The 12,074-nt window shown below is 34.4% G+C and overlaps 1 protein-coding gene across 1 annotated transcript in view; it reads left to right on the forward strand.

Annotated features, from left to right (window-relative positions):
* KLHL1 (kelch like family member 1) overlaps positions 1-12,074 on the forward strand; it is a 193,161-nt gene that overhangs the window by 76,040 nt on the left and 105,047 nt on the right. The window contains exon 4 of the mRNA XM_030271533.4: positions 9,258-9,454. Within this exon, the coding sequence (XP_030127393.2) occupies positions 9,258-9,454 (197 nt within the window). The remainder of the gene's footprint in view (positions 1-9,257; positions 9,455-12,074) is intronic.

The following is a 12,074-nucleotide window of genomic DNA, read 5'->3' on the forward strand; positions in this document are numbered from 1 at the left end:
GAGAATGGGCCCTTAAATTTCATTTCAGATGGGAGTTCATTTGTTCCAGGGACTCTGGGATGAGTGATAAAAGGACAAATTAAGGTAAGTGAATTGATCTGAAAATCTGAAATACTTTGTCAGCTGCTGTGTAATGGAGAGTACAGAAAAATGGTCATATATCATACTAGGTGTTCAAGGTACTAGACCTTGGATAAACTTAACTTCTGGATGTCGAAGATCCCCTGTGAAACTCTCTTCTAGAAGCAGATACTTGTCATGATACATGTCATACTTTTCAGGAGTCAATAAAGAGAGTATCGCAAAGAGAGTTATCCAAAGAAGCCTTCTTTTTCAGGGTTGCTCCAGTTTAGGAAGTAGGAAGTGGTAGTGATGGCACGATCTGTAGAGCCACAATTAAGATTATCTGTTCATGGATGTTCCACATTGACTACACTTCAGAGTTCATATGTACCTTTGCTCCAGTTACATTTCAGATTGACATTTGCATATATAGTGTTCCTCATAAGATTCTTATTTATGCACTTGGATTAAATTCTCAGCTATACTGCCCTTGTGTACAGCACAAGAATCTTTCAAAATTCTTCAGTGTAACTGTAGGATCAGATTGTTGTCTTCTGTCCTCTGTGAATGTCAACCTGCTTGGATAAAAATACCTTCCTTCACTGAATATTTTTCATTCCTAAAACAAACTGTGGGCTTTCACATAATTCAGGTCTGTAGGAAAGAACTTCAGAGACTTGACTCCACCCCTAATTTTTTTATTTTTTTTTAGTCACACTCTGAGGGTCTTGTTTCCATCTGGAGCAGATGTTTTCCATTCCTGTCACTGAAACAAAAAATCTTTGCTCATTCCTGGAGCTCTACAGTAGACTTCAATGAATTGTTATTCTTCCTTTTACCCAGGATACTTCATTAAGGGACAGAATTGGCAATTATGTACCATGAACCAGCTGTTGTCTCATTCTTTTGGCAAAATAGATGAGAATTGCTTAAGAGAGCGCTGTGAATTGGATATCCATAAATTTTGAGCATTCAGAATTATCTAGAATATAGATAGTGAGTGTGTTTCCTTGTACTATTATGCAATCTGCTATTCTGGAGAAGTCAATAAAAATTCAGACAGACACAGGGAAGAAATGAGTATGGAGGAGAAGAGCAGAGCGCACTGCAGGGTGCATTTTTAAAGCTGTCCCTTGCTAGGCTCAAAGTTCTTCATCTCCAAAGAGAAATTAAAACAGATACTGAACATTAATAAAGGGCATGGTTGGAAAGTGAGTGTTCCTTTGAATGGAGTATCATCCCTCTGTGTTGCCAACTGGCACATGCCAGACTGTTGCTTAAATGGCATCAGTGAAGTGATTAGACAGGCTGCTGTAGGATGGGCTGCCTCTTTAATGTGTTTCTTTCTGGAGCTCCTACACTGGAGATGTGTACCCATATCCACTCTTTTGAGCCCAGCTGCCTGGCTGTGTACCTCCAGTTCCAAAACAAAAGCAAAAGAAATATGAAAAATTGCAATGGTAATTGCAAAGTCTTTGTGAAAGAGGTCCTCACCTTTCAGAGGCTTACTCCTGCTCCTGCACTGTAAAACACCTTCACTGCCTTTCTGCTCTGTGACCATCTGACAGCAGCTGTGATGAATTGTACCCTCAGAACAGGATGAGATTGGTGTACTCACTTCTCCCAGCAGTGCAATCCAGCCCAAAGAAAAGTAGATTTCATTAGACTGTAAGGTGGATTCATAAGCAAAAATATTTTCTTGGCAATTGATGCCTCCATTTCTGTAACTTTTTGTTCTCTAAACATGGATTAGAACTGCTCAGTACTACTGTAACACAAGCTGCCAAATCATTGCCTCAGAAGTTAAGAAGCTTATATGGCAGAGGTGAGTGCTCCTGCTTCTGAGCTAGCTTCAGATATGGAGAATAAAATACTGCTCCTTCAAACCTGAAAGCTGAGCTCCTTTGTCCTTGAGACGTTTTTTCCCTTCTTTTTTTAATTTTTTTTTTCCCACCAGAGGCCAAGAGTTGACTGTTCAGTGTAATAGAAAGATTGTATCTCTCCAAGATGTACTCAATATCTGATACAAGTCCTGTGGAAGGAAACTTGCCCCCCTCTTCTCAAGCTGAAGTTTGCTTTTGTTTACAACCATAAATTCCTGGAATACCTTTTGATGTGTGCAGCATGATGAGCAGAACATACAGTCTGGAAGCAAACATAAGTATTGAAGTGGATTGTCTAAAAGCAGTTAAGAGAAACTAAGGTCTTATAGATGAAATGAGCTTTTTGGAATAATTCTTGTCATCTCCCAGCTTATTTGTGAAAGAGTTCAAGATTTGTACTGTTTGAAATTTAATTAGTAATTGCTGTTTATATTTATGTATTTTTGGAGGTAATTTTTATCTCGTCTTTTTTTTTCTTTGTTTTAACCTGTGAGTTTTTATTCCTCTATTTATATACATCATTAAACTTAAAATTTCCAAATGCAATATATTAGCTGAATTATCGGTGACAAAATTGCTAACATAATGGTCGTCTGTGCAAGTACAAACCGGTAATATTTAGCATATAATCCCTAGAATGATGTTCATATTTAACAATTTTTCTATAACTAAAACATATCTTCTATCTCAGAGTGCTAACATATCTTTCTCCACAGTTGATAAAAAGGTTTTACTAAGATAAGGCTCACAGCTAAAATGATTTACTGCTTTTAGTCCTGTTATTTGTATGTACATCTTACAGGTGACTAAGTTCAAGTGTATAAAATGAGCTAAGGCATGTGAATGGCATAAGGAGAAAATAGCATTTTAATGTCTCTCTCTAAAAAGCTGATGTGTATGAGTCAGTAGACAAATTTTCTTTAAAACTTGACATTTCAGTTATACAACAGAGGTGCTTTGGTTTGTAGCTTTGAGGGTTTTTTTTCAGAATGGGAAAAGAAAAGGTAACATGTTGTGGATTATTTTGGTTAATATAGTTTTCTGATCTTTAGCCAGACATTTGTGAGAAGTTTCCTGCTCAGGGGGATTTTAATTTGTTAATAGCATTTCCTTATCACTCTGCAATGTTGTAATTTTCCATGCTATTTAAATAAAGGGGACTGGCAGTACTGACGAAGGTCACATGATTAGGCCAGTACAGTCCACTTACTCAAAAGATATATCATTACGGTGCAAATAATTATATAGTATTTTAAAAGAGTGAATCTAGTTCATTTGTAAGAATTCTCACATTACTCTGATGGTGTTTTTTTCATTTTTTACAAGCTGCATATTTATGTCTCTGGAATAATTTATGAAATTATGTTATACATTATAATACTTAAATGTAGGGAGCCTACAAGAGAGGTGGAGTGGGAATATATACAAGAGTACATAGAGACAGAAGAAAGGCTTCAAACTGAAGTACAGTAGGTTTTGACTGGATAATAGGAAGAAATTCTTTACTGTGAGGGTGGTGTGGTACTGCAGCAGGTTGTCCAGAGAAGCTGGAGATGCCCCACCCTGGAAGTGTTCGAGGCCAGGCTGGGTGGAGGAAATCTGGTCTAGTGGGACGTGTCAGGAGGGTTGGAAGTAGATGATTGCCATGCAACTAAGGGGTGGGACTTCAAAGGAGGGGCTCAAAAAGTAGTCCAAGCAAGAAGCCAAAGCCCAAGCAAAAAGAAGTTGAAGTCAAAGCTGGAGTTGAAGTCATTGAAGTAATTTATTGAAGTCTCAGTACTGTTCTCACAGTGCAGTTTTATACTGTTACAGCTTCAGGCAGCCACAGCTTTTAGCAAAAATTTCATACTAGCTACAGATAGTGGGGGAATTTGAATAAAAATTGTTTGCACTACTTGGCAGTCTTACAAAACTACATCATTTCAAAGACCTTGATAGTTACATATACAGTTCTTTTCCCAGTTCTTTTTCATATCTGTGGTCACTTTTCCCAGGGTCTCTAACGCACCAAAGCCAGAGCATCATGTCCCATAAGCTCCACTGTGCTCTCTGGTCTGCCCCCCATTTGTTGTTTCATAGCTGACCTTTACAGTGCCTTCCAACCTAAACCATTCTATGATTCTAAATAAACACAATTAGCCATAGAAAGGTTTCTTCCTCAAGTACAACTGATGAATGTGGTTTTCAGCAAATAATTAATTGAAAATAAAGCACAGTTTGATCAGAAGAAACTTCTGTTGAGTAAATATATTGGGTCCTGTTTTCTTTTCTGAAAACATCTTTACCTTTATAATAAGTATGGAAGACAATACAATGTAGAATTTATCTTTTAAGGCATAGGTCAAACTGGAGGCTAAAAGATGTTCTGCTACACAAAAGATACTTCTTATAGCATTCTTCATTGACTGGTGTTCAGGGATAGACCTAAGAGACGATTTTACACACTATGTCACTGCCAGGAATTGACCATAACTGAGACAGCTGATCATCAGAATTGAACCCAGAGTGTTTCATCACCTGAAACCTGATGGCTCTAATGATTCCAGTGCTGTGTTTGGGAGCAGAGGAAGTGAATTCATATCAACAAATATGAATATCAGTAGTGTCTCAGTAAGTCAAATGAAGGTGCTCCTTTTGTAGCTGAAATCAAGAAATAGCCATTTAGGGAGTGATTAATCTCATTCTGTAGTACATGACAGAAAAAAAAACAGGTGAAAACTGCTCTAAGACCTCCTATTTCTCTCCGTGAACTGTAAAAGGATATCTTGGGTGATTAGGTCAGGTGGCTACCTAAAAGTACCTAACATTTGGAATGATTAAGATAAGCAATGGCAAAAGGGTTTATTATAGCAATGTGAGGCATAGCACCTTTCTAATAACCTTTTTCAAGTCTTCAATGGAATTAGATGCTGTTTCAAGAAAGCAATTTCTTATTGTAGTCAATTAATCTACTATGCTGTTTGCTGCCTTTTAAAAAAAAATAAATTAGACCTCCTAAAACTGATTAGCCTACAGAAGTAATTCCATTCAGCAATGTATTAAAGATGCCACACAACTGATCAAGATACACGAAATAGGAAGATTAACAAGATAAATACCTGATTAAAGGGAATTAGTTTTAGTGTTTGTTTCTAATTCCTTGACACTTCACATGATTTCCTACACACAGAACTCTTAGGAATGTTGAGGAGTCTTGCTATGAATGGGTTAAGTGTATAATTACAAAAGAGGAGAAAAAACTACTGTACACATGATGTAAAATGATATCATGATATGTTACAAATTAAAATTCATTGCTTATACACAGAAGAAATGATCTGTACCTACTGAGTTGTCCCACCACAGGTTCAATCTGTTGGTCAATAGGTGTGGGAGGCTGTTCCTGTGATACACACTGACCTTATTTAACAGCATACAAAGGTGGGACAAGGTGCAGCAGTTTCTTGTAAACAAAAATAGCTCTAAAGTATAGTCAATATTGTAGAAGAGAGAATAAAAGAAAAAAAAAAAAAAAAAAAAAACAACCCAAAACAAAAAACAAACACAAGAACCTCGAAACCAACCCAAAAAAAACCCAAACAAACAAAAAAAAATCCAAAAAACAAACCAACAAACCCACAAACCAACCCCAACACAAAACTGTCCCTGAGCTTTGGAAAAGGTTTAGCAACAGAACAAGAATCTCAGAGAATTCTTATATTATCTCTGCTTTACATTTGGTAATGAGGCAATAAAATTTATGTAGTCATTGTGAGAATGCCTGCTAAAGACAGGCATTTTAATTTCTGCATAAGCAATGCCCACAAAATTTTTCACAAATACAGCTATAATTTAGAATAACAATTAGAATTCATTAAAGTTCTTCTGATTGTTTTTTCCTCTTATTTTTTCATCTTAATTAATGTAATACAAAAGGAGATTTTAAGCTTTAGTTAATTTGTTTTTCTCAGACTAAGGCACTTGTTCAAGCTTTTATTGCATAAAAATGTGAGGGGGAGATAAATTGAAGAAGCAGTAATATTAATGCCCCTTGAATATCCCATTAAACATTTTTAAATAGATGCTTGGATCTTCTAATTGCCAATATGAAACTGTCTGAAGATTTCATGTGTCATATACAGAGCCCCTTAACAGCTTTCTTTTATCAAACTCTGACCATGCTAAATACTTGATATGCCATTGGAATTTGAATAAAAATATCATAGCACTCTTCTGAAAAAGGGAATACAGACTTTGTGAACAAATTTCTGAAGGAGTCTTGATGTTTAAAAAAGAAGATTAGTAAGACTTGGAAGATACTTAGATGGATTAAAAACCTATCTATCATTGAAGCTAAAAGAATGAAGAACAAATAATAACTCTAACTCATATGGCGTGTACTTTTCTAACTTTTATCATAGATCTATTAAGTAGTAAATTAGTATTTATGAGTTTTGTTGAAAATAAGTCAAGCTATAATATATTCATATCCCTAGATATCCCAGAAGCCATTGTATTTTTACTTCCTCTATTAAAATGTAAAGCAGAAATGTGTTCACACTCTTCTATAAAAGTGTGAAGCATCTTCTTCAAAATTTCCATGTTAGTTACATAAAGAAATAGATGATTCATAAAAAAGATAATATTTTTTATTGATTTAAACTTACTTTAGTCCTACTATTTTCCAACTAATACTGTACCAGGACTAGTGTACCTTAAAGTGAACAGAAAATATCTCCATTTGAAAACAAATAGATTGATGCAGTTTCAACTGATTCCTTCAGGTTCTTCTCCTAAGGGTAGCTACCTTTAGCCATAAAAAGGCCAAATCATGAGACTGTTACCTTTCCTCATAAAGTTAGGATTTTGAAAGTGATTCTTTCTATACGTAACATCACTTTGCAAATGCTACTTGGATAAGTTTTGTAGGGCTACAGACTTTTTTTGAGCTCATCATTGAAAAAAAGAAATAGCATCTAAGCAAAGGAGATTTAGAATTCCTTTTTTTTTTTTTCATTTCTCAGTTCATCCAATTTTCAAAGGTGTTTTGCACATTTTAAATTTTTTCACTTCTGTTACAAGGATGATCAGTTTTAACCTGAAAACAACTCTCTTTTGAATGCTTCCATTTTGCACAGTGCAATTCTTCCAGACTTGTATGTTGAGCCAGCAATTACTTGCAGGCATACAGCAAATGTGGGAGTTTCATTGATGAATATGTGGATCAGCCAAGAATCTGCTGCTACGTGTGCCTTCTGACCACATAGCATAAAGATGTGGTGTACAGAAATTGTGAGAAAAGGTTAGATAACATAAAGAAAAATTCATGTGACATTAATAAAAGAGTAAAAATAAGGAGAGAAAACCCACTGAAATTAGGCTGTGTGCTTGATCTGATGCTCTGACCTTTGCAAAAGGGTGTATTATAACTAAATCTAGTAAAGTATATCTTTACAATTTCCCTCTCATATTAAAAGCTCCAGATATACTGAAAGGAGAAAAGAGCAGATGTGCAGTGTTAATGTTACTGTATTTTGAATTTGGTATTGCAATATAAAACATCTTTTCTTTGCAATGGCATGCTATTGTGGAATTGAGGATTTTATAACTTCTTAATGCCATGCAATAGAATTATTAAGATTTTTAGATTTTTCTTAATGTGACATTGAATACAAACCCTGTGTGGGGAAAAGAGTCAGTTTATCTAGGTGTTGAACTGTAATACTCTTAAGAGAAAGATCAATATACACTTAATCCTCTTATAGTTCAAAATTATTTTTCCAAGCACAGCAAAATAAAATCAAAAGTATTTTTTAACAATTTGTATTAAATTTGCACATTTTATTTTCCCAATCTTTTTTTTCACTTATCCAAAACATCCTTCTAATACTTTGTTTGCAGTTTTTAAAGTTATTTTAAGTCAGAGATTGTTAAGATTCTAATGTAAAAATAAAATTTAATATCATGTTTGGGAGAAGCATTATGACAAGAATTACATATTCCAGCTGGTGGAACTCTGGATGTTGAGAATTTTAAACTTTCTGTGCTGAGAGGCACAGATCCACAAGGGAGCACTGCATTTGACCTGAGACTGCGAAGAAGGCTTCCAAAATTGATTAATAGTGCTGGGATTACACGTGTGTAGTTGTTTAGACGTGTGTAATATCACAGGATGGAAAATTTAGAGTTTGGCGTTTTAGAATATAGAAAAAATTATGAAGCAAGATGGAGGTTTTAGGGCGGAGGCAGGTTGCTCTTCTTTACCTTCTTTTTCCTTCTTCATGGGTTTGGGTGGTATTTTTTAATTGGACAGAAAAGCTCTCATTGTGAGGGCTTTTCAATTAATCAGTTATTGGGTTAAAAGGGAAAATAATTTAGGTTTCATTTCTTAATTGGATAATTTAACCTTAAAACCCCTTACAAAAAGAGATAGCCACTTTGTGCCTTCCTAATGAAAGACTGCAGAACTCATGGTCGTGAGACTGTAACATTGATAAGAAACAGTAAACACCTAAGTCTGAACGTTAACTATCCTTTCAAATGCCTTCAATCCTGACCCCAACAGAGGTAGAAAAAGCAAGCAGAGAATCCACACCAGCCTAAAATAACTTATTTTTAAAGTTTATTTTATTATATTTTAACTTTTATTTATTAAAAATGTGTCAGTGCAAGGTAAAGATAATGACTTATGAAATTACAGAATTAAGTGCAATATAAGTATTAATTAATGTTTTTTTTCCCTAATATAAATTATTTTGGAGGAACTGTGTGTTATGAGGAGCCTGCCATATGTTACTCAGATAACATTAATCCTAAAGTTACATTACAAATAAGCAACACTACGTTTGAAGACTGTTAAGCCTTGTTTTGAAGATGTATTTATGGGTTTATTCATACTATACTAGGCAGTTATTTCATTCTTTTCAGCGAAGTAAATGGCTGTGAGGTTTGCTCTGTGCCACTGAAAATAAGATAAGTTTTATCACAAATTTCAATGAGAAAAAGAAAAGAAAGCCAACAAAAAACCATCCACAGCCTGGTTGATATTGAGATATTCCAAGTCTTCTCTTCCATTTGATACAGTACACTCTCTTTTTTTTATGCTTGTTATATAGTTGAATTAATAGTAGTTGAAAAATAAATATTTCTAATACTGTAATTTCCAGGACACTGGAGTGTTCAGTCAGGGAGATTAATCTTTCTTTTATTCACTTTTTCTGTAGAGTTATTTATATAGAGCTGTGATTATTTATAAAAACATTTTTTCGATACTCTATGTTTTGTAAATATGAAGTCAATAAATTTAAATTTGTTATCAATACTTTTTTTTAGGCTGCCTGGAATTAAAAGAAGACACCATTGAAAACCTCCTAGCAGCTGCCTGCCTTCTCCAGCTCCCCCAAGTAGTAGAGGTTTGCTGCCATTTTCTGATGAAGCTATTGCACCCATCCAACTGTTTGGGAATACGAGCATTTGCCGATGCACAAGGGTGCACAGAGCTTATGAAGGTGGCTCACAACTACACCATGGTAAGGCAGTTCTGGAATATCTAAATTTGAATCTTGTGAGTCCTATATATCCTCAACTAGTAAAAATATATTGTTCGTTTTTGTTTTGAAATTTTTCTATATTATATTCAGTATTTTTATGAAACTTTATTTCTTAAGTGAAAACCACTGAAGTGGTGATTCCTAAGAATTTCAGTGAAGTTATGACAATTGTCCTTCTATGATGGGTGCACTGTTTGCTGGGTCAGAACTGTATATAACTGATTTAGATGCATGATCTCATACAGGTGATAATAGTAAAGTATATGTAAATCATTATAACACTCTTTAATAATTTAATTTAGCTTTAAGGAAGCTTTGTAATTGTGATTGTTCTGCATGGGAACACTATGAAGGGAAGTTTTGTTGGGTAGTTGGTTTGGGTTTTTTTGCCAAGAATTTGGTCATCCTTTTAGCCCTCTGTGAAGTAGATTAAGACAGGAAGTTCTAGAAATAAGGAATTTTATCTGGTAATATTTAATATTTTTCTACATTTATGTGACAGAATAGGTATGAGATTTATGTCAAAATTTAACCAGAATCAATGAAGAAGAAATATGCTACTTATTCAGAAATTAAATCATATTGGTAGCCATTTGACTTTTTAAAGTTTGACCAAATTAAAAACATCTGGCTCATGAAATTAAACTTACATAAGGATTGTATTATATATAATTTATTAGAAATAATGATCCTTTTAGATTTCTACTGAAATCATTATTGAAGTAATAGAGCACATTTCAATGAATCTCATTCTCTTGTTCAGCATTTATGTCTTTATTTTATTTATTCTTTTCTGTAGCTAATAACACATTATAATTCACGGGTTTAACTGTGGTTTTTGCTGCTATAGTTCAGGTGGTATACCCATGTTACACTTCTGGAGTGAGTTCTGTGATTTCTCTGTATTACAGGTCCAAGCTAGTCAGGTAAACCTTGGTCTGTTAGTAGAGAGAAATAAACTGTCAGAGCAGCATTCATATGATCTTCTTTTGAATGAAATTGTACTAGGATTGAACACGTGTTTTGAAAAAATACAACCTTTTTATCAATATATTTCTTAGATTTATATATTACTTTCATATTTTCAGTTTGTTTTGTTGTATGAACATGAAAAAATAGAGAAAAACTTTGATTTCAAAAATTTTAAAACTGCTTATGATTCTTTAAAAGAACTTATTGAAATATTTTTGGGGAAGTGAAATTACTCATTATAGTACATTTGAAGACTTGTGATTCATACATATCTAAGGTATCAAAGTTCACAATGATCTGTGCCATGTCTCAGATATTTGGTATATAATTATTATTTTAATGCTGAGATGTAAAATCTCTATTATGTGTAATGGAAAAATCACCAACAAAAGATGGCAGATCATAAAGGAAGTCAGTTGTAATTAATAAACAAGCTCTGATTTACCTTCAAGGGCACTTGCAAGCATATACAAGTCATGTTTTCTCTTTGCAAGAAAAAGAGATAATCACCATGAAATGGCAGTATTTTTTTCTGACCCAGTGAAAACATAACCCTAAAGGATAAGCTTCATAGTGTGTGATATTTTCACAGGCTTTGTGTTACTTCATTTAGATATGAATCATCTCACATCTATTTGATTTACTGCTTTGTGTTAATGTGTGTGGAAAACCAGTTGTGAGTGGGGAAGGAGTGCCTCATTGCCTATCTTCAGTACACCATTTTCAGGCAAAGAGAATCTACATAAGAGAAAAGTGATTAGTTCTACATAGATCCACAATCAGGGAAAACTTACACTGTTCAAATAAGATACCCTGAGGAGTTTGCTAGAGGAACACCAGAGACCTGGAATTATGAAGAGAGGGGAGGAAAGTGAGGAGCACAGGCAAAGAGCAGATGCATAGTCTCTGAGGTGACAGAATGCATTATTTTTTCCTTCAGACTTCAGGACAGTAGTATGAGCTGTGATGAAGGCAAACATAAAGTAGGGCAAGAGGGAGTTTGTTAGCAAAATCCTGCAGTCTTCTGCAGAGGACTTGAGGAGAAGTGCTGGCTAAAAAAAGGATGGAAAATACACTGTTTCCTTAAAAAAACAGTTCTCTTGCTTTCCAGAGAACTTCAAGGTCCTTTCTTTAAAGCTTTTCAGGGTGCTCTTAAGAGTTCAAAGTGGTGCATCTCAAATTCTAGCTCTGTGAATCTTCTTCCATAGTGTTGTTGCAAAAGCTTGTTGTGAATAGGAAGTAAAAGTACTCCCTTAACTCTGGAATCTTGTGCAGTTGTTTGCTTGAGATAAAAATCTCAAAGAAACAATAGTTCTATACTGGTGTAGGACTACTGTTGTAGAACTGGTGTAGGAATGGTGAGTAAGACAAAGTTTCAAAATAATCTTGCAAAAAGAGATTTACAGGCATGGTTTATATGATTGTGCAATAATTTTGAGATATGACTCGAGTTAAATCTAATCTTTGAATAATTTTTCTTCTTAGCTAGCTACATAGTTGAAATTAAATATTCATTTATTCATCTGAAAAAAACAAGTAATAAAACAATAGCTTTCTGCCTGAATTATACCTGTCAAATGTTATACAACTTTTCCCCACCAATTACTTTTAAGTAGAAAGTCACAAT

The sequence above is a fragment of the Taeniopygia guttata genome, chromosome 1 (assembly GCF_048771995.1).
Source record: "Taeniopygia guttata chromosome 1, bTaeGut7.mat, whole genome shotgun sequence".
In the NCBI taxonomy this organism is placed as follows: Eukaryota; Metazoa; Chordata; class Aves; order Passeriformes; family Estrildidae; genus Taeniopygia; species Taeniopygia guttata.